Below are 22,134 nucleotides of genomic sequence, written 5' to 3' on the forward strand. Positions count from 1 at the left end.
AATATAGCTATAATCTTGAAGCTAGCAGCTCGAAGAGTCCCAATTGACCCAATGGACCCACATTTGCCACTCTTTATATCTGTTTAGCTCGTAAAGACAGCACCCAGCCGCTGACCCCTTGTACGCCTCGTGAGATATGATCTTGGAACTTATCAACAAACCAGCAAGAAGTGTGAAAGATCTATGGACGGGGATTCGAAATAGATACTAGATAGTCATTATTGAGTCTGACAGATGGCGGCTTTGATATCTAAGGTCAGCGTCAGCGTTAATCAGTCACGGCGACTGCTTAGCTTTCATTTGACTCTGCCAAGAGGCTACTCAAAGTTGATTTCATAAAAGAATGGTGCCATGATGGATAGGGAAGAAAGAATGACAAGAAGCAAAGGTCTAAATTCAGAAACCAGGGCAGCTCATTAGGTGCGATTAAATGGATGGATTCTAATGGGCATTCTGTTCTTGCCAAGATTTGCAACCCAGACATGTTTTAAGGAACACGAAAAAAAAGATATACCGTATTTTTCGCGTCGCAGTGAGATCTGACAGGATCGTGTCATGTTGATGGATAATTCCATGGTATGAGATCGAGCATGAAGTATAAACAGTTTATCCGTCTTACCATCTCTATGTGTTAGTTGATTCAAGATCGATAGGATTCTCATAGAGTGGCTCGGTGGCAGGATTGCTATACAGATTGCTATAATACCAACTGTTATTCATTCATTCATTTAAATCAAAGTCTTGCCTTTTTGATAGATGGCCGGTGGGACGCCAAAGAGAACCGCTGCCAAGAGTAGCCACTCGTCGTCTGTGGCTAAGAAAGCGGCGAGGAATGCCATGTTGAAGGTCGCTGGAACTACCAAAGTTTCACCGACTCAATTAGAGCGGGTGGTACAGTCAGTGAACGATGCGACAAAGAGGCTCTCGCAGCCAGATTCCATCTTAAGCACTAGTACTACCACCAAATCGTCCAAGAGAAAGTCACGGGACACTGTGGGGCCTTGGAAGCTAGGCAAAACGCTGGGAAAAGGCTCCTCAGGTAGAGTGCGCTTGGCAAAGAACATGCAGACCGGACAATTGGCTGCAATTAAGATCGTGCCCAAGAGGAATAATCTACAGTCCAAGGACGAAGTCTCTTCAACGCTTTCAGTGTCCTATGCTTCAAACTGCTCTAACGCCTCTACCACGTTGAATACGACAGCGAACAACTACAATAATGCTGGACATAGTACTGTCGCTTCGAATTCATACGGAATAGAACGTGAGATTGTCATCATGAAACTTATATCTCATTCGAACGTCCTAGGGCTCTACGAGGTGTGGGAAAATAAGGCTGAGTTGTATCTGGTTCTCGAATACGTCGATGGAGGGGAACTTTTTGATTACCTTGTCTCAAAGGGGAGATTGGGCGAGCGGGAAGCTGTTCACTACTTCAAACAGATAATCCAAGGCGTTTCATATTGTCACTCTTTTAACATCTGTCACAGGGATCTGAAACCCGAGAATTTACTGCTGGATAAGAAGAACAAGACAATCAAGATAGCCGATTTCGGAATGGCCGCTTTGGAAGTATCCAACAAACTGTTGCAAACGTCATGCGGCTCTCCACACTATGCTTCTCCAGAAATTGTTATGGGCAAATCGTATCATGGTGGGCCAAGCGATGTATGGTCTTGCGGTATAATACTTTTCGCATTGTTAACTGGTCATTTGCCATTCAATGATGACAATATTAAGAAACTTTTGTTGAAAGTGCAGTCAGGCAAGTACCAAATGCCTCAGAATCTTTCAGCGGAAGCCCGCGACCTCATAGCCAAAATCTTGGTCGTCAATCCAGCTCGAAGATTGACTACGGAAGAGATTCTGGCACATCCTCTGATTGTAAAATACGACGGTGTAGCGAAGCCGAAGAAACCTAGAGCAATGGGCAACCATATGGCTCAAGGGAAGTCAAACTCAGACCTGCATCTATTGAACAGTTATGGGTCCAAGACCATATCATTCACCTCAAAGAAGGATATCGATGAAAGTATCTTGAATAATTTACAAATCCTGTGGCATGGGGCAGCGCGAGAGCTCATCGTGGCTAAATTACTGCAGCCAAAGATGTCTGAGGAAAAGATATTTTACGCTTTATTACTAAAGTATAAGGAGAATCATATGAAAAAACAGCCAGCTGACGCAGAACAGCCCAAGGAACAAATTTTTAATGTTCCCACAGGGAAAACTCATGGATCGGAGGAGAGTCAAGAGAATACAGGCATTCCAAAGCTTATCCAAAAATCTGAATTTAGTGTGCCAGTGATCGAACAGGAAGGTAATGATGAGACAGTACTACCTTTACCATTTGCCTCAATCCCTCCTGCTATACCCGTGTTCACTGCATCCAACTCCCGTACTTTCAAGAAAAGCGGCTCTCTTCTTTCTTTGCAATCACAGAAATCCTTATCTGGCAAGGATCCGCTCAGATCTTCGTCAAGGAAATCTTTGAGTAGATCAAACTCCAAAAAGACATTACAAAAGTCCGCGTCGAAGAGGTCGCTGTACTCTTCAGCGTCCATTTCAAAAAGATCCCTGAATCTCAAAGACTACGTATTGACTGATAACGATTTCGAGTCAAATCAACTCCCTCCGCTGCCTTCTCTCGACTCGACCAATGGGTTTGAGTACCTGTGCGAGCAACTACTGTTTGGTAACGGATTGGACAAAATCTTAGAAGAGGAAGAAGAGGAAGATAAGAGCGTCGCTTCCCGTAGGGCAAGAACGGGATCAAGCTCTTCCAACACCGCTTTCCGGGGGGATCTCAATGATGATGGGCTCTTGTCCATCAATGAAAGTTTCAGGCCAGCCTTTCTCTTCAGCAGCGAAAAATCTGTCGAATCGAATGATCGTATGGACGACAATCGGGCTAAAGAATTCATGGCTAAGATGCCTTTGCAAGACATTACTAATACACATACCCAGTCCAGAACTCCCCGAAGCAAGCTGAAAAGAGACATCTCTCAGAAGTCGAACTTAAGTAACATTCTGGATCACAAAACAATCAAGAAAGAGTATGATTTGTCGTCGAATTCTGGATTGCGCGCGTCGTCTGTCGGCCAGCATTCAGATCCTGTTCATTCTTTGGATCCTCGTCGCAATGTATCCCAACCAGTTTCCTCAAATGTTGTAGAATCATTACTAAGAGGCTTTCGGTCAGCTTCTGGGTCAAAGAGCAGAGGATCTGACGCCGATTGGGCATACTCTCGAGGCTCGATATTTCGTGAGGAAAACAAGTCTACCAACTTTTTGGCATCACCACTCGGGCATGAGCAGCCTTCGGCGAAAGAAAGCTATATGGATGCAGATATTAAAAGTTCAGAACTGGATTTCTTGGCGCACTCAAGTGCTGTTCAAAAAGATCACTCCGATCTGTCTCACATCAGCTTCAATACATCAGCAACTTTCAAAGACCTTGGTGCGTATCTTCATGAAGTAAATGAAAGCTATGCTTCCCAAACGAGAAGCTCCTTGAAGCCTAAATCTAGGAAAGCCACGATAAAAACTGATTACTCTAGAAAGAACCTCGCGGTTAGAAGAGGAAATAACAGCTTAAACAGTAAGGGACATCATAGTCATAATTGTTCCGTTGCAAGTTATGACGTTGACATAATGTCAGACATGAGCTTTGCGATGGAAATTCCGACTAATACTTTCAGTGCTCAAGCTGTCACCATTTCGAATCGAGGTTCTGCCGAGCAGGTCATTGCCGATCGTGAGAACAACCAGGCAGAATACCAAAAAGAATCTGCCAACCTTCTCACTTACACTCCAACAACAACATATGAAGAGAAGAAAATGAATATATTCGAAGATCCTCCAGTAGAATCAGATTCGATAGAAGTTACTTCATCTGAAAGCGATTCATCGCCTAATATTCATCGAAAAGCTGTATCAATTGATACTTTGAACACCACGAACGTTTTACCGCCCACAACGAACGTGAGGGTCAGTCTCTACGTCAACAATAATCAGAGTTCTGCAGCAGCGTTGCCCCGTGAAACGACCGAACAAATAATCTCCAAATTTAAGCTTTCACCTGAGAAAACCTTGGAGCCAGTTATTCAAAAGAGATTCTCAAGTGCGGCAAGCAAAAAGGATTCCTACATTTTGCACAGATCTGAGAGCAAGCTTGCGATGTTTAAAGATATTGATGAGGAGGAGGAAGCTCAACATTCTGGGCCAAGTGATATACCCAATACATCCATCAAGGACAGCTCTAGCAATCCTAGGGCTACACAACCTTATAGAGTGACCATGTTGTTTGACGGTGAGGAGGCTGAACAAGACGGCCCGGCTTCTAGCGAACCGCTGGCTCAAGAAAGCAAAAGTACTGCACCACATGATTTTGATGCAAAACCAGGTAAAGGCCATACACTTGAAGCTGCAGTCCCGAAGCGTGAAATCAAACAAAAGCCAGCTAGTCAAAGCTTGTCGTCTAGAGACGGCCGGCCTAAGCAAAATTGGATTAGTAGAATTTTTGGTGGGTTGAAACAGAAGTCTGATGAACAGAAGTTTGTCAAACGCCATATAACGTCAATCTCATTCGATGATGCGCACACGCTAACCTTGAATGAGTTTGACAAGAATGAAATCGACTATCTGCTAAAAACCTGTGAAAGAAGAGGGGGCCGGGAAAAAGTGGAATATGACTGCAAATTTACCACTGGTAATTTCAAGTTCAAGATCAAGATCGAAAGCGATGCTTCTACTATCATTACTGTCAAGAGGAAAGGAAGAAGCCGAGGCCAACATGCAGCAAGTGCCTTTGAAATCTTCAATGGTGATGTTGCGAAAGTTATAAGTCAGGCAGAGAAGAAAACGGCAGCGGCGTGAAAAACCTTATGGTGACCAAGTTTTCTCCATCTTTAGATGGCCTAGACAGATTTTTCAAACTCAGCAATCACATTTCATCTTAATCTTGCTACATAGCGCGCATTAAACATAACAAAAATCATCAGAGCTGAAACCTCTTCGATCAACGAGAGGTGTCAACAACATACCTGCCAAGGATGGTACCAGCCTCCATCATCTCATAAACCTTTCCAAGCTCGGACAACCCAATAATCTTGATTGGCGATCTGACCAGGCCCCTAGAGAAAAAGTCAATCGCCTCTCTGGTGTCAGCTCTGTTACCGACGTAAGAACCCTTGATATTAATGGATTTGACAACATGAGAGAAAACCTCAGACTTGACGACGGCTTTAACGGGCAATCCAACCAAGACCACGGTGCCAGTGGGTCTTACGTACTTAGTCGATTGCGAAATGGCTGCATCAGACACAGAGACATTGATAACTGCATGAGGACCACCTTGGGTAGCCTCCTGGATATCACTTACGATATCTTTGCTCTTGGTGAAGTCTATAAAAACTTCACCGCCCAAAGACTTGAACAACTGCTCCTTACGCTCACCACCATCGATACCCAAAACTCTCAATCCCATAGTTTTTGCGTACTGAACAGCCAGGGAGCCAAGACCTCCGGCAGCACCAGAGATGGCCACCCATTGGCCGGGCTTCGCACCAGAAGTCTTCAATGCCTTGTACACAGTGACACCTGCACACAGGATGGGAGCAACCTGGGCTAAATCCGCATTCTTAGGTATATGAGCAGCTTGAACGGCATCTGCCGTGGCGTACTGCTGGAAAGTACCGTCATGCGTGTAGCCAGAAAGATCAGCGTGAGAACAGTTGGATTCATGGCCCTGTTCGCAAACTTCACACGACATACAAGAGCTGTTCAGCCACTTGATCCCCGCATAATCACCAATCTCAAAATTTTTCACATCTTTTCCCTTAGCAACAACAACTCCAGCTCCTTCGTGGCCTCCGACCAATGGCAGCTTGGTAGCAAGCGGCCAGTCACCCTTCCAAGCATGCAAATCCGTGTGACAGACACCGGAATACTTCACATTGACCAAGATCTCGTTGGGTTTTGGCTTGGGCACGGGAATATCCTTGTACAGCAATTCTCCACCATGTTCATAGAAAACGACACCCTTTTGTGTCTTTGGGATGGTAAAAGTCGACTGCAACCTGGTTAATCTACCATGAAAAACCATAGGCCTTGAGAGGCGGACAGTGGTGTTACGCAACATTGTACTATCTTGTTAAGCTTATGCTACGCTATTGGAAAATATTCTTAAGGAACCGTTGATTAATTGTATTTCAACCTCGTATTATATCAGCACCAATTCCACCCTCTCTCGATGCTTCTCCAAGAGGAGATGTAGAAACCGCACTTATTACGGTTTGTTGGCTAAACAGCCTCTAGAGAGGAGAAATAATGGCAGCAGCACCAAAAGCTGCATCGAGCATGATAATTCTTAGTTATGGCTCTGTAAGGTGTGAGTCCGCTCATCCGAGTTCAACGAAAATTACTGTTTGCTGTTACCGACAATAATGGTGCGTGAAAATTGATGACTCCGGTTGGTCAGCACACCTTCAAGCCAATTCATTCTCCTCTTCATCAAGAACAATTGTGTCGGAGTCGCTGACGTCGTCGTCATCTTGCAGGACAAAATCCGCATCCTCAGCGTCGGAAGACCCAGCGGCGTCGTCCAGAAGACGCAATAAGTCTGTAGGCTTGTATTCGGGAATGGTTTCTTGAGAGCAGTCATTGTCGCTATCGTCGTCATCGTCGTTGTCACTCTCGTAGTCCATTATGGCATCCTGGTTAGTGTAGTCTTCGCTGTCATCGTTGTCCAGATCATCGGATCGCAAGTAGTCGGAATAGGTGGTTAGCGGCTCGGAATCCGAGTTGGAGAGTTTATTCTCACCCAGCTCGATGGTATCGTATTGGAAACTCCAGAACTGCCCCAGGTCGCCGCTGGCCCATGCCATTGTCAAGGTTGAGATCAGTAAGAAGGGAACGATGTATAGAAGGGCTGGTTGGGCGGCTCCAAAGAGCGTGAGGGCCGACATGCACGATACCAGCGCGACGATGTAGCTCAGCAGCGCAGTGATGAAGTATCTTCCAATGTAATGCCAGTTCAGAAGATGGAACTCGGTATCTGTATTCACGTAATGCCATCTCCATATGTCATACTTGTAGCAGAGTGCGATGAAAATACCGGGCAGAATTATATCGCCGAGACCTAGAATGGAGAATTCAAAGTTGTTCAGCACTGTGTTGAATCTGCTTGGTAGCGAGAGCTTGATGGGTAAATCGACACTGGTTGCTACTGTGACCATGACTCTAGTACCAAAGACGAAATAGACATCGTAGAAGAACAGGGCGACCAGAACTAGGACGCCCGATTTCAGGTTCTTCAAATCCATCTGGGAAATTGCCCAAACAGCTAAGTTCATGCTTATCATGTTTCTTATCAACCAATCGTTCGGGAAGCAGACGTAGAGCGCTGTGGTAGCCGCTGAGAGGATACAAGAGAACAGCATGCTCCCGTTAAGGTACATGTTGACAAACTGACGATTGGATTTGACATCGCTGGGATTGGTCAACTCACGAGAATACAATTGCCGCTCCCAGGGATCGTTCTTGATTTTGTCCACAACTCCCTCGTACCCAAGATCATCTGTCAAGGCCTCGCGGTATTGGAAGTTATGAACGAACCACCCTGCTCGGTTGACGGCCTCGTTGTCGTCTGAAATGGTGACCCTGAATCGGGGAGACACCATCAGAGGATTCCAAGATCCCAATCTCGAGAGATGCCTGGTGAAGCAGTTAGCAAAATAAGTGTAAACCAAGAGGCCCGCTGGGAAAGTTACCAGGACGATGTTGAAATTCAACAGCTTCAAAAGATAGATCTTCCACTCCACCTTCAGTTTCGTAATAATCACGTATAAGGCTAATAATAAGACGGCACTCGTCAAAGGCAGAACGATTGCCTGCCTTTCATCAAGCTTATCCGTCCATTTTTGCTTCTCATCCGCGTAGATTATTTGGCACTCATGGTCCAAGTCGTAGTCGGACGGATCAAACGAGGGATGTACTTGAGTTGGCGGTAGAGCGGTGTATGGAATGCTTCTAATGGAGGCAAAACTGCCAACAACAACCAAAGCGGTTGCAAGCCCTGTCAATGTCAAGTAATCAATGAAAAGCGGATGTCGTTGAAAAATAGCCACCAAAGCATGGGCTGCAGAGCTGGAAAACTGGTCAAGCTTACTCACCACTGTGGACTGGTTATTCTTGACTACGCTGGCGATCTGCTCGAAAACATTTTCTAGCTCCTTATTGCTGCTACCATTAGGAGCGCTAGTAGACTGTTTCAAAATTTTTGACGGGATTCTAAACAAGTCTTCAGCGATTGCCCGAACAAATTCGCTATTCATATTGTGTGGAAGATGCTAACTTGCCCGATTGTTTTAATTGTCTTGATCTCTTCACATCCCACTACCTTCTTGTCCCTGCGCGCAGATCTCCTGCTATTAAAGTGTGAAAAAAACCTATAAAGTACATCTATATTATTTGCAAGAGATTACTACCTTTTGCGCTGTTTCTTCCATTTGAAGCAAATATTCCCATTTGAGTCTGATATCTTCTTCTTGGAACCCTTTTTCATGACTTCCCTTTGAAGGTCCATTCTTTGTTGTACCGCACTCAGTTTGCTTTCTCTTTCAAGATGACCTTCTATGGCTTTGAACTTCTTCAATTTTTTCTTGTTTAGAGATTCCCTTGGCATGATTGCTGAAGGGTCTGGTACGATACTCGCCACTTGACTCGACATCAGTTGATCTTTGGTTAGTCTATTTTCTCGCCTATTCACCATGCTTGTCGTTGTGTTGAAATACTTTTCGGGTGTGAAATCCTCCATTTCCTGGCGATCGTTGACAAATATTGTGTGTTTTCCCTTTGATTCAAACATAAGCTCCTTCGATTTCTTTTCCAGCTTATTCTTCTCCATCTGTCGCAAAGTTCTCACGTAGTTGCTATCCTGGGTCTTCAATAGCTTGACTTGATCCATACTAAGGGTTGAGTCCTCGTCGCGTCCGCGACGAGAAGTGTGTAGAAGACCACTGGCATCCACTTTTCTTGAAGTCATCGCATGGTAGTACTCGTCAGGGTTTCTCTCCTTAGCCTTAGCCCGCAGAATCTTGATGGTATTCTCTTTCTTATGGTAGTCCTGTGCACGTTTCACATAATCCTTGTGCTTTTCGAGAAAACCAAGCCTCGAGCGTCTAGTGAGTTGGGATCTCTCCCTATGCTGCTTCTTCTGAACATTATGCACAAGTTTGGCCATCCTGAGCCCAGATATAACGGTTTAGCTTGCGGTGTGGTTTGTATACCAGCGATGAGATGAGTTCGAATATTCGACTTTTTTGACCGTATAGCACACTTCACGTAAGAAATGATCCGGCATGCTTGCTAGACGCAGCTGAGTTAACACAGTCAAGAGATTAGCTTCAACAGTTGCCTAGTATACTATTCTAGACGGGTGGTGAGATGACTGAGGGGAAGCTTCCGGATCTATCCACCTGCCTTGAATTTTGCTTGAGTGCGAAGAAAAATCTGCTGTTTTTCTACGGGAAGGGTCCTGATAAATATGGTGAAATTGACGTGGAACGGCAAGCAAACGCTGTGAAAAGCCTGGTAGAGCATAGGTTCTCGCTCAATAAAATAACTTGTCGGGTCACTAATCAAGTTGCGCAGCGAAATGAGCAGCAATTAAGTGGTACGGAGATCTGCATATTTACTGGAATGGAAACCTTGGATGAGCATGAACAAGCACGTCTGGTGCAAATCACCGCTCACAATCAAAACTTAGTCCTTATTGCAATGGTTCCATGGGAGTCGCGAATAGAAGACGGAGCGCGTAACCTTGATGCGGACAAAACTCTCAGAAGCAGTATCAATCTGAGAGATTGGCTAAAACACCGATTTTGGCTAGCATGCTATGATCTGCATAGAAGCCATTCCATTCCATCACCTATAGAAATTGAAGACTTCAAAGCCATAGATGCTCAAGTCTGCTGCAAACACTTAATTCGTCGATATATCCTTGATATCATCGTTCACATCAGAATGCACAGGTTGTTAGACATTACAAAGGGCGGCGGTGCCCATACAGGCTCGTTGCACGATATCGAGGCTCTGGCCAAGCTGATAAGCTACTACAAATTCGCCAAGAAGTTTGTAACACCGGATCACGTGAAAATGGCATGCATATGGTACTTCCCGCTTCATTTGGAGCTTGTTAGGAACGCCTCTATGGATATTTCTGTGCTTTATGGTAGCAGGCCAGATATGGTCGACGGGTTCCTCGAGAAAATTGCACAGCTTAAAGTGGCTCAATCGAACATGGCTCAGAATCCACTGTTTTTAGAGACGCTGGTTGTTAAAGATGTCCTTAAGAAGGTCGTTCCTCCCGTTTGAGTGGAATCCGGGAAGGATAAGCTAGCTGGAGTTGCGGTTGCAAGAAAGATGGCTCTTGTGGAATAGTTTCCTTTTCTGGATTCAGCGGTTTTTCACATTTTTCCGTAAAAGGAAACATTCCCCCACATTCCCGAGATCCATGCAGAGATCAACAGTGCGTGCCTTGGATAAGATAAGAGCTTGGCAAAGAAAGAACTAGACATTTTGTTTAGTACGCGCCTTATGCCTTGGCTCGTCCGTTAAGGACACATCATGGGTTTCTTATCATTGAATTTTCTAATCAGAGGCTAGTAAAACTCCCATGTTTCTGCTAGCAGTGGAAAAGAATGTGGACAATAAAGTCTGCTTTTTATGTTCTATTCTATTTTGTGCTTTTTCGGCGGGAGATGGCTAATGTGAGCTACCTTGGGCTTTGCGCATTGTTGAATTTTTAATGGTTGATTATATTCCCCATATTGCGTTTGTTGCGATGTCCATCTAATTGCAACCATAAATGCTCCAGCAAGACCTGAAATGAGCACAGTGATGCGTTCTGGCAGTCTTCCCGAATTGAGAGGAGGCGGCCATTCTGCTGATAATTGCGTCCCTTCGATTTTTATACCCTGATTTTGACATTCCACTCACCGTGCTAATCCAATTCGTGCCTTGTAAAATTATTGTTGGTCTTGATCACCTCTTCTTGTGGTCGGTATGTTTCTCCCGCTTCATCGCTGGGCGACGGAGTTTGTTAATGTGTCACACTAAAAGCCCCGGAAAAAAAAATTCAGCAGATCGAACAGAAAGAACCAATAGTCAAGATTTGAGATTTGTGTCACTGTGCTTGGAAACGTATAAATACAGTGCCGATTTCCACTTTTTTCGAAATTCTGGATCTCCTTTACGATTCACTTTTTGCTAATTATCTTCTGTGTTTTGTGGTTGTTTTTTTAAGAGGAATCAAGAAAGAAAAGGTTAAACGTCTTTGAAGATTATCTTGACTTCTTTCTACACTACGGGAAATTTATCTGATTTTTAAACAATGATGAAATTCACTCCGGCTTACCTAGCCTCGTTACTGGCTTTGGCGCAGGTTATTGTTGCCAAATCCGAGGAATTCGGCCTGGTTGCATTTAAGCCAAACGCGGACGTGCACTATTCTACGGTTCATTCCAAGGATGGTGCTTTGTATTTCGGGCATAATAATAAGAAACCTTTGACTGCCTGGATTACGGAATGTGGTCTGCTAAAATTTTCTGATGAGAGTTATGCAAGTGTTACCAAACATGGTACTCTTGAAGAAACAACTAAATGTTATGCCTCTTCCGGATTTTTTATCAAGGAAGGTAAATTGGCTTTCAAAGGTAAGAAAGAATTCTGGGCTCATCCAAAGGACTTTGAGTATAAAGTTGCTGTCGGAGACGCTAAAGACGCTATTAGTCTTTTGATCAGAGCACAAGGCTCTAGCGGTTATCCGATCAAAGATTTCTATCCAAACAAGGAGAAATGCTTTGAAGAGGAGAAGAAGGACAGAGAAAACAACAAAGATGATGGCTGTCACAAAGATCGCGACCACTTGAAGGAAAAGGATGACAGAGACGATAGGGACCACAAAGACGGTAAGGATGGCAAGAAGGACAAGAAGGACGATGACGAGCGCAGAGAGGACAAGGACGACGACGAGCGCAGAAAGGACAAGGACGATGACGAGCGCAGAAAGGACAAGGACGATGACGAGCACGGAAAGCACAAGGACGATGACGAGCACAGAGAGGACAGCGATGATGAGGATCTTGACCTCGACGACGTCCACAAGAATCACAAAAAAGGCAAGGACTACAAAAAGGAAAAGCATTACAAGAAGGAAAAGAGTCACAGGAAAGAAAAGAATCACAGGAAGGAAAAGAATCACAGGAAGGAAAAGAATCACAAGAAGGAAAAGGACCACAAGAGGGTTAAACACCATGACGAAGAGGAAGATTCTGATGATGATTACAGTGACTATGAGGATTTTAAACAGGACCACAAATACAAAAAATTCAGAGGCCACAAAAATCAAAAGAAGCACGAGGACTATGACGATGAGGAATACGACGATGAGGACGATTATGATGATCACAGGGTTAACAAGGACTTCAAGGATCGTAAGAATCGTAACTCCCACAGAGACCACAAAGGCTACAGGAAAAACATGCAACACAAAGAAAACAAAGAAGAAAAAGAGCGTAAGGAATTTAAGGACCACAAAGATCACAAAGATCAAAAGAGTCACAAGGAACGTAAGGACCATCACAACAAGAAAGACAATGACGAGTCCGATGACGATTTCGAAGAAGGTATGGATTTCGATCATGACAAGCATTTTGATCATGACAAGCATTTTGATCATGACAAGCATTTTGATCATGACAAGCATTTTGATCATGACAAGCATTTTGATCATGACAAGGACTTCGATGATGACAAGGACTTCGATGATGTCAAGGACTTCGATGATGACAAGGACCACAAAGACGATTGCACCCATAAGAAGGGTGAGGAATTTGATTACAAATATCCAGAGCTTGAGGAAGAGACTTCCTGGAAAAACGGTGCGAACGCAATCAGCATTGGAAACGGTGTTGGAGTGGGTGCCTTTGCCGCTCTTGCTGCGCTAATCATGTGAACGTCTTCATTGAATCTTTTTTCTCACTCGCTGAATATTTTACTTTTATTTTTGTGTTTATCAGTCACTCACTTCCAATCCATTTGCAGACACAAGATTGCCCACAATAGAGATTAGTACAGTGTATACGCTTCGAATATACTTAAGCTACAGGATAGTCTAGTGTTTAGTGAATGGAAATCAATTGCTCTTAAGCGATCTTTGTACTTTGTGTCCCTTCGGTTCCTCTCAAGATACAAAAATAAAAATATGATTTCGCCCAGGATCGAACTGGGGACGTTCTGCGTGTTAAGCAGATGCCATAACCAACTAGACCACGAAACCATAGTAATTTGTGGTGAACTGAAAATTTCTTAAATATATAAAACAGTGCGGAGCAGTGCACCTACAAGGCTATGAACTTACCATCGACAATGAACGACCTACAAGATATTCATAGATTTATACGAACTTTACCATAGTTATTTTTCGTCTTTTGGTTCAATGATATCCTGAGCGTCTTATAAGCTAAAAGCCCTCGTATAAGCTAAGTCCTTGTATTTTGCTTATGAGTACTGTCTTTGGGCAAAAGTTTGAGTGGTAACCATGAAATTATCTGATCCATTAGACTAAAAGTCGGCTACCTAACAGAGAGTAGGTGTCTATTTAATTTGCCGCGAAGTTTAATGACCATTTCATGAACCATAGAAATATGTGTTCACTGGGCGGCTATCGGTTTTATTCTGTTACATGAAGTCCGAGGTATGCATCGCTGATTGGCATTGGCCAGGGCTATATGATGCAGCTATACTCCCATTGAGCTTCAGGAAGTGTTTTTCCCTTATTTAGCTACGCTACGAGCAGTACTTCAGGGTTTGTGTATAGTAGTCCAACAATCTTTATGTTTCAAAGCTAAGGCAATAGAGCAGCCTGCGTAGCTTGGTATTATACACAAGAATCGGCATTTCACGTCACCTTAGATAAGACTAAATCCACGGGTGCTCTTTAAAAGATATTTTTGTGTTCAATTCTTTTGTTTCTGCTAAAGCTTTTACGAGATCCTAAGACACATCTTTTGGCTTCATCGCGGTTAAAAGTGAATTTCCGTCTCTATAATCAAAGACTGTCTATCTGCCAGAGCTAATCGCATACGCTCGCTCTCTGGAACTGGTATGAAGCGATCTTAATCGCTTGTTGACGTCCACGTATTTCGCATTGATCAAATAAGCGTCTGGCAAGGTGATCTACCACCCACCTGGTAAATATCGCCAGCTTGAAGCTACTGGATAAGCTTGTAGCCGGTGTTAGGTTATTGCTCTCGTCGCTCATAAAACGTCGAGCTATGCAGCCCTTCACAAACATCGTGACCTGTATAATGATGGCTTTATTCACAAATGATCTGCATGATTCTTTAGCGCTAAACTAGTCAGGCAAGTACGGGAGCTTCGGTTCCCTCTTTTTTCCCTTGCTCCTTCCTCTCGGAGGATGCAATCGGTCTCTGTTTAAGATCTGGCAGTTTATCGACCGATGGCATCTCAATTTGCTGCTGTGGATTGATTTCTCTTTCCATCTGATCTAATTCTTTATCTATCTCTGTCTCAAAATCGTTGACACCGACTATGCTATGGGCAAGGACTTCGTCAACCTCCTCCTGATAAGCAATTTGCATCTGTACATCGTCCATCAACTCATCTACATTTTCAAACTCCTTGTTAAGCTTTTTCAGAATTTGGTTGCCTCTTTCGAGGCCTTTTATGAACTGAGTTTCCACCAGTTTAAACTCCAGCGTCGATACAAGATTCTCTAAATTGATGAGCTGTTCTAACGCTTGCTGTAAGAGATGGTCCTGGTAATGTATTCTTTTCAAAAGAAACCGCACTCTGGGATCACTCTTGCACTTGGTGGGGTTCTCCTTAATCATCTCTTTTAACTTTAGCCTCTCTGAACTAATTAACAGGTCCGTTCTTCGGGTGAACTTGTGTATCTCATCCCTGGATCTTTTCAACTGCAGTATCGCCCTGTCATTTTCAGTTATCTGTACCTTACTGCCCTTCTGGCCCATGACCTACTTCTCTCTCTTGTCCCAGTCTTGGTGTCAGTTTCCTAATAGTTATCAATATCAAGTTCGCTGTAGGACCGATGGACTTTGACAAAAGGGGGTCATAAATGAGCACTGGAAGAAATAGCTGGCGATATTTAGTCACTTTCTCTATTTCGTGACGTTTATTCTTGGATACTGTATACAGTGCTAGCGTATATAATGGACCTCAGCTCCAAAGGTCATGCCAGGACACGTTCTTTCTAACAGCGTCCGAGAAGCCTTCCTTGTATCTGACCCAAATACGGAAATTTTTATCGCTGTTTGAACCTGCCAATCCTGTTTTATTACTCACATCACAGCGATCCCCTTCTTCGACTTTATACTGACTTTTGAAGAAATCTGCCATGCTGAGTCCACTCTTGCGAGCTTTGATGGCATTGTTCTTGATCTCCTCGTTACGAGCTTTATCCTCGTTAATTTTCGTGATATGCTTTTTTCTGGCATTATTTTCTTCTACTTTGGCTAGTAATACGTCTAGCAAAGCAGGCCTCTTGGAGATGACTTCCTTTCGTCGCTGTGCATCCATCAGGACGATTTCCGTAATTGGCGGCTCGATGAATAGAATTTTCTTGGAGCCGTAGTTCTCGTGAAACCTTTCAGTTAACTCTAACTCGAAGAATCTTAGGATATCAATCAGGTTATCATACACAGCTTGTTTTACCTTCGCATCTCTGCATTTGCTCACATCAGAGGAGATCAAGCGGTCTAAGCTTGGTAAAACTTCGAGGACAAGAGACTCGAAGCTCAAGAACGGTACCAGGGAAGGAGTTCTCAGCGAAATTTTGTGCATCATAAGTTTCAGAATATCCTGATTGCTTTTCCGGGTCTCTCTCAATTCATATTCCGAGTTTTCAATTCGAAGATCCTCTCTATTCGCAACATCACCGAACAAATTGAAAAAAGCAAGCGGTACCACTGAAGAATAGCGAAGTAATTCGCCATTATGCTCAAATAGAGATTTGAACATCAGATCATGGTAGAACAACCAGTCAGCAATAATTGCTGGTTTTTCTACTCCATTATCTGAGTACTTGACATGAGGGTACAAAGAATGGCAACCCTGTAGAATTTTTTCAAAGTTCCCGTTCAGCTCCACGAGTTGCATCTTCTCCCGAAGCTGATGTTGCAGCTCTTTGTGAGGGTCTCGCCTAAAAATTTGATTGCAAATTCTAAACCATGAATGCGAGAAATCTTTCGAAATAGAATTTAGTGGGTTATCACTGAATTCTCCCGCGCAGAAATTCTTATTGGTAGCCAGAAACTGTAAGCTGTTGACACAATTTCTGACGTCTCCCTGGGCTATATGCATCAGGTCTTTCAAAGCCTCAACTGAAACTTTTACGCCTTCTGCTCTACAAATCTCTTCCAAACGCTCCTGGAGAGAACTGTCAGAAGGCCTCTTCACAGCGACAATTTCGCAGTGAGGTTTCAGCTTTTCAAGAGCAGGAGCATATAAATTATTGCAAACGGCGATGATGGGCCTCAGCAGAAGTCTGGCCTTCTTTTTTTTTCTTTTGACTGTGAAATTGGAGCCCAAAAGCTGTTTCTGTGTAGCTTGTGCATCCTTATTGATTATGTCTAAAAGAGCCCTGATAAACCCACTTTCAATACTGCCATCGATCTCGTCAGCTATAAGGCATACAGGCTTATCATTAAAGGTGTTGTTGAAAAGGGTGTTGTGAAGTTTATCGCGCACTAGTGTTCCAGCCCTCTCATCGCTCGCGTTGATCTCAGCCACAGAGTAACCAGCCTGCTTTGCCGCCACATGGGCCACAGAGGTCTTACCAATACCGGGCGGTCCATGAATCAGAAGAATCTTCTTCGCTGGTCGCGATAAAGGATCGGCCACATCTTGTTCTGGCCTCCCCATACTCCTTTCAGGCAATTGCTCATTGAAGACGCACGGAGACCATTGCCTGATCCAACCTAATACCCTTCTATTAGTCTTCTCGTTACCAACCAGGTCCACGAACTTTTTCGGGCTCCACTTGTCGACCCAAAGTTTATCCCCATCCTTCGGCAGAGGCTTCTCATCTCTATGCTGAGAATCGACATCCGATTTAGACGGCTGATTTGTAACTCTATCCATAAGAACGTTAATATTGATACCGTAGGATTCTTCTCCCTTCCAAGTCGTCATTTTATCGTCAGATCCCAATCCCAGCAGCTGATACTGTGCAACTCTTGGCACTTTACCTCGTTCTTTCTTCCTCAGTTTTACAACTTTACCTTTGCTCGTAACAAAAGTCCCAATTCTAGCCCCGTCATCACCGTCCAATGCCGCAGTCAGCTCCTGCCCAGCAGGAGATGCTTCTTGATCTGTGTTGCTTCCCGAGTTTGTCTGGCCACCATGGAAAAAGGTACTCTTTCCTAGCAAAGATCCGAACTCTGGAACAATTTCCATGAGAGAATAGAGTCTCGCAAGAACACAAAGCCTCTGCCCAAGCTCTTCTTCAACTTCAAGTTCATCCACTAAGATGGTTCAACATGATCTTCGCTACTTCACGTTCAAAGTGATTCCTTATAGCGACTGCTTTGCTCGAATCACAACGGGCATTGTGAAGATTCAACAAACCAGTAAAAAGGCATCAATTGACTGGACTAGATCCAATCAGGCCCTGTATACTAGATTGTGAGAAGTATAGAATAATATGGTTACCGTAAGTTTCTGTCTTTTTTTTCAGCCCCTCTGGTTCTGCCTCAATTTTTGCCGGTGGAATCAGATATTTATTGGGAAATATAAGTGAACTGGTTATTAACAGTGTTTATTTGATGATTGCAGCCTCAGGAGCAGCAAATCTTGAGTTCTTATCCTCAGGTTTGTGAACCGGGATCAATAGCGGGCACACCCGGTAATGTCGACGAGGCTCAGCAAAAGGCCTTGGAACAACTAAGGGAAGAATTGGTGGCAGCTGGATTTGTCGAACGTCTGGATGATTCTACTTTACTGCGTTTCCTAAGAGCTAGAAAGTTTGACACGGTTTTAGCTAAGGAGATGTTCGAAGCGTGTGAGAAATGGAGGAAAGAATTCGGCACGAATACGATCTTGGAGGATTTCCATTACGAGGAGAAGCCTCTAGTGGCTAGATACTATCCTCAATATTACCATAAGACCGACAAGGATGGTCGTCCAGTCTACTTTGAGGAGCTGGGTGCTGTCAACTTGACTGAGATGTACAAAATCACCACTCAGGAACGTATGCTGAAAAATCTTGTTTGGGAATACGAAGCGTTCGTCAAGTACAGGTTGCCAGCGTGTTCTCGTTACTGCGGTCATCTAGTTGAGACTTCCTGTACCATCATGGATCTAAAGGGCATTTCAATATCAAGTGCCTACCAGGTGCTCTCCTATGTTAAAGAGGCGTCCTACATAGGGCAGAACTACTATCCGGAACGTATGGGTAAATTCTATCTAATCAATGCGCCATTTGGCTTCTCCACCGCGTTCAAGCTATTCAAACCGTTCCTAGATCCTGTCACCGTGTCCAAAATTTTCATCTTTGGATCTTCTTACAAGAAGGATCTGTTGAAGCAGATCCCCGCGGAGAACTTGCCAACGAAGTTTGGTGGCCAGTCGGAAGTCAGCGAAGCTGAAGGTGGCTTATATTTATCTGATATTGGCCCATGGAGGGACCCTAAGTACGTGGGTCCAGAAGGCGAAGCTCCACAGGCATTTTCTGTTAAAAATTAGCGGCGTCGTCTGCGGTGTTCCGCTCAAGATGACTGAGAGATGAATCAGCTTCTATTTACTCTTCCATTTATATGTGTAAATTTATAAATCTCATGATTTCTCTGCTTTGTCACTGGTTGTGAGCTCGAATGTGTCATAGAATTCGACAAAACGCTTACAAGACCATGCGGTCATCTCGTTAGAGAAGCAGTCTATCGGCAGAAGTCCGATTGAAGACCAGTTGTAGGGCAATCGATTGTGTGAGAATGAAGTATAGCCGACCTGCGGTTAGTTCATCTGGTTTCTCTACTGGACAATCCTTTAATGTTGCAAGCTTCATGAGAAATGTCGAAGAGATGCAAGGCACTTTTGATGGCACAGTACAGTGGTGTAGTGATCTGGCATCTGAAAACTGGAAAATAAGCCATATACTGGTCACGGAACAGGGCAGTTTAGAATGTCAGTCTGATTCAAAGACGAGGACAACCGTATCTGAGAACTCTGGAAATGCAATAGAAATACCGAGAATAGATCATCTGCAAGGTTGCAAGATCCATCTGATCGACAAGAATAATAATAATGTCCCTATCGTTCAGGTCATCACGAAGTCGCAAACAGATTATTTTCTGGCGAAGGATAATGCAAGCTTCGAGGGTTTGCTCTATTCATTAATTTGGTGGAGTTCCTTGAACAGTAAGGGCATATTCAACAAGATTTCGCTCAGACCTGCGCCTGTTGTTGAAAGTTCTGATGGTGAAGCTGCTAACTTACTGGTGTCACAGCTTGTGGTCTATGGACCGCTGCCAACTCGGCGTATACCCGTCATCAAGCAACTGTCGAGGCCGAGCTTTCTACGAAAATCCAGGACTGAAGAAGGATGGTTCCCAGCGATGGGCGTCCTGAAGTCTGATGGCAAGCTTGACCTCCTTCTGCAAAGCGATGGCTCATTACTTTATTCGCTGGATATTCGGGCACTGCTTAGGTCTGAAATCCGTTTACTAGATCCATCGCTGCAGAACGACAACATGCTCTTCTTGGGAACCATTTCGGAACTGAGGAAAGAATTGGGTTTATTCAAGAGACAGAAGTTTATTTTAGGCGGACCTGCGGTTAAGAACGATCCAAGTATTATCTTGAAGTTTCCTTTATCGATTGATGTGGAAGATTGGCTGGTTGCTTTGAAAGCTTTTGCTCTGGCAGAGTATCTTTCCATCACAGGCAGTCATGACTCTGATCGCCTTCGCTTATCTAACAGGTTTAAACTATCAATTGTAGAAGGCAACTTTCCGGGAATCAGCAAAGCTTCACACGGGGGTCTACCACAGTTGTATGTCGAATTATCGATTTGGGATCGAACCTGGGGAAGAACCGCAATTGTGCAAGGTACAGACGTACCATTTTGGAGGGAAGAGTTTGTTTTTGATGAAAGCGTCAAGATAAATAACCTGACGATAGAAGTAAAGCAACGAAGTCAGAATAAGAAAGATGATGAAACAGTTGGTTTTGTTAGAATTACACAGGAAATGATTAATGATATGTCTTTGGACAAAGAAACGCGGCTTCCGGTCCTCGATAGCAAGAAGACACGTTTCAATATTGGTACCATTTGTATAAGGATCGTTTCGAGTTTGAATTTCATACTTCCGGCGGTCAATTTCCACAGGTTCGAATCAGCTCTAAATGAGGTGAATCTTTCGCAGCTTGTGAACTCAGCTCGGAGCTTCTCGCTTGGCTCAGATTTGGCGTTTGAGGATATCGCTGGTATCCTCCTGGACGTTTTCCAGGCGCTTCATAAGGAGGACGATTGGTTCTCGGCGCTGATTGACAGAGAATTACTGGAACTTGATGGATCTATCACAAAAAATAGCCTGAACAATAAGACTTCTACCCATATTTACGGCACTCTTTTCCGGGGTAATTCAATCTTAACGAGATCTATGGAGTCATATTTCTACCGGGTAGGGAAAGAATACCTGGACCTATCGATAGGTCCTATTCTGAGGTCCATCATAGATTATGAAGGTAGCTGCGAGGTCGATCCAGAGCGCATAAAGGAGAATGATCCTGTAAAGAAGAAAGCTGTATTGGATGAGAATCGAGGACGATTGCTAGCCATGGTAGAGAGTATATGGATAGCCATTTACAGCACAAGTAACGACATCCCTATGCCCATAAAGAACCAGATGACTACCCTGAGGAAAAAATTAGAGATTATTTGTGTTGATGATGGCGTTACCAGAATACTGAACTGCGTCTCTGGCATGTTGTTCTTAAGGTTTTTTTGTCCCGTTATTTTGAATCCAAAGCTATTTGACCTTGTACGAAGCCATCCGAGTGAACAATCTAGAAGGACCGTCACCCTGGTTAGCAAGGTCTTGTTGAATCTTTCTAATCTATCATGTTTTGGTAACAAAGAGCCTTATATGAAAGGCATGAATTGTTTTATTGATGATCATAGAGACGAGCTTCTGGACTATATTGATAAGGTCACCCAAAAAAAGCTGGACTTTGCTCCAAAGAAACTGAAGCTTACAAATTCAGTCATAAGGCCGAAACTTTTAATGAGCGAGGAGATCCTGGCTGAACTCCCAATTAATCCCCATCTTATCGATAGGTACCTCCGAGAAACGGAGCTATCTGCGGCACTTGCGATTTGTGCCATCAATAAGAGAGAAATTGGCAAATTGCCACATACTATAAGTCTGGGACAAATTTCCAAGAATGCCCCAGGCATCAAAGTTCCAATTGATGGCAGAAGGACGGAGATAAGCAATTTGGAGTTCATCGAGAAAACTACGAGCAATGTCGAAATTTCCGACCAGAAGCCTTCCAAACATCTAGAGCAAAATTATGAGACTGTGGTTGAAAATAATAGAGAAGTGAATGCGGACGCCCAGAGTGAGATGATGGAACAATTAGAAAGGGAATCAGTGCTGCTTTACCACAAAGTGAAACATCTAAAGCGTTTGTTAGCCGATTATGAGTTCCCTGTGAGGGATTCAGAGAAGAGGCAGATGTATGCTCAGTTTCTGACCGACAATACATACTTTAGCAAAAGCAAGCAGATACTGATCGATTCCCAGCACCAACTGGGAGAAGTTGAAGGGGCAAGCAGACTGTTCAAACGAGCTGATGCTGTTAATTTACTGGATAATATTGTACCGCGTGTGAGCTCACACTCGAGCAGTTCAGGAAGCCTCTCAAGATCTGATAGCTCTTTCAGCGTAACGAGAAAATTAAACAGGTTCAAGACACAAAAAGTCAATAATCCCGATTTGCGGGATAGTAGTGATAAGGAGTCATTGCACTCGAATGGGAGCAGCATCAAGCGATGGTTCAGGCGATGAGCATAACGGTTATTAAAACACA

At 43.8% G+C, this 22,134-nt stretch overlaps 10 protein-coding genes and 1 non-coding gene across 11 annotated transcripts; 5 read left to right on the plus strand and 6 right to left on the minus strand.

Moving 5' to 3' along the window:
• Window positions 1-756: 756 nt before the first annotated feature.
• HSL1 (protein kinase HSL1) lies at window positions 757-4,875 on the plus strand (the record flags this gene model as incomplete). The annotated part of the gene is made up of 1 exon (XM_037281372.1): window positions 757-4,875. One exon carries the CDS (start codon window positions 757-759, stop codon window positions 4,873-4,875), a length of 4,119 nt encoding a protein of 1,372 aa, XP_037137267.1.
• Window positions 4,876-5,017: 142 nt separating this feature from the next.
• Window positions 5,018-6,139, minus strand: ADH3 (alcohol dehydrogenase ADH3; the record flags this gene model as incomplete). The annotated part of the gene is made up of 1 exon (XM_037281373.1): window positions 5,018-6,139. The coding sequence occupies one exon, from the start codon at window positions 6,137-6,139 to the stop codon at window positions 5,018-5,020; it is 1,122 nt and encodes a 373-aa protein (XP_037137268.1).
• Window positions 6,140-6,485: 346 nt separating this feature from the next.
• YPF1 (aspartic endopeptidase) lies at window positions 6,486-8,333 on the minus strand (the record flags this gene model as incomplete). The annotated part of the gene is made up of 1 exon (XM_037281374.1): window positions 6,486-8,333. The coding sequence occupies one exon, from the start codon at window positions 8,331-8,333 to the stop codon at window positions 6,486-6,488; it is 1,848 nt and encodes a 615-aa protein (XP_037137269.1).
• A 149-nt stretch (window positions 8,334-8,482) lies between these two features.
• On the minus strand, window positions 8,483-9,241 carry UTP11 (rRNA-processing protein UTP11; the record flags this gene model as incomplete). Its single annotated transcript, XM_037281375.1, has 1 exon — window positions 8,483-9,241. The coding sequence occupies one exon, from the start codon at window positions 9,239-9,241 to the stop codon at window positions 8,483-8,485; it is 759 nt and encodes a 252-aa protein (XP_037137270.1).
• Window positions 9,242-9,444: 203 nt separating this feature from the next.
• Window positions 9,445-10,374, plus strand: MTC2 (Mtc2p; the record flags this gene model as incomplete). The annotated part of the gene is made up of 1 exon (XM_037281376.1): window positions 9,445-10,374. The coding sequence occupies one exon, from the start codon at window positions 9,445-9,447 to the stop codon at window positions 10,372-10,374; it is 930 nt and encodes a 309-aa protein (XP_037137271.1).
• Window positions 10,375-11,392: 1,018 nt separating this feature from the next.
• CWP1 (Cwp1p) lies at window positions 11,393-13,015 on the plus strand (the record flags this gene model as incomplete). The annotated part of the gene is made up of 1 exon (XM_037281377.1): window positions 11,393-13,015. The coding sequence occupies one exon, from the start codon at window positions 11,393-11,395 to the stop codon at window positions 13,013-13,015; it is 1,623 nt and encodes a 540-aa protein (XP_037137272.1).
• Window positions 13,016-13,265: 250 nt separating this feature from the next.
• Window positions 13,266-13,339, minus strand: HG536_0Atrna4V. The gene has a single exon. It is a non-coding gene; the product is annotated as a tRNA-Val (tRNA).
• Window positions 13,340-14,420: 1,081 nt separating this feature from the next.
• Window positions 14,421-15,056, minus strand: VPS20 (ESCRT-III subunit protein VPS20; the record flags this gene model as incomplete). The annotated part of the gene is made up of 1 exon (XM_037281378.1): window positions 14,421-15,056. The coding sequence occupies one exon, from the start codon at window positions 15,054-15,056 to the stop codon at window positions 14,421-14,423; it is 636 nt and encodes a 211-aa protein (XP_037137273.1).
• Window positions 15,057-15,261: 205 nt separating this feature from the next.
• Window positions 15,262-17,499, minus strand: CTF18 (Ctf18p; the record flags this gene model as incomplete). The annotated part of the gene is made up of 1 exon (XM_037281379.1): window positions 15,262-17,499. The coding sequence occupies one exon, from the start codon at window positions 17,497-17,499 to the stop codon at window positions 15,262-15,264; it is 2,238 nt and encodes a 745-aa protein (XP_037137274.1).
• A 591-nt stretch (window positions 17,500-18,090) lies between these two features.
• On the plus strand, window positions 18,091-18,786 carry HG536_0A04180 (SEC14 family lipid-binding protein; the record flags this gene model as incomplete). Its single annotated transcript, XM_037281380.1, has 1 exon — window positions 18,091-18,786. The coding sequence occupies one exon, from the start codon at window positions 18,091-18,093 to the stop codon at window positions 18,784-18,786; it is 696 nt and encodes a 231-aa protein (XP_037137275.1).
• A 245-nt stretch (window positions 18,787-19,031) lies between these two features.
• Window positions 19,032-22,112, plus strand: BUD2 (GTPase-activating protein BUD2; the record flags this gene model as incomplete). Its single annotated transcript, XM_037281381.1, has 1 exon — window positions 19,032-22,112. One exon carries the CDS (start codon window positions 19,032-19,034, stop codon window positions 22,110-22,112), a length of 3,081 nt encoding a protein of 1,026 aa, XP_037137276.1.
• Window positions 22,113-22,134: the final 22 nt, after the last annotated feature.

This window comes from Torulaspora globosa, chromosome 1 (assembly GCF_014133895.1).
Source record: "Torulaspora globosa chromosome 1, complete sequence".
Classification (NCBI taxonomy): domain Eukaryota; kingdom Fungi; phylum Ascomycota; class Saccharomycetes; order Saccharomycetales; family Saccharomycetaceae; genus Torulaspora; species Torulaspora globosa.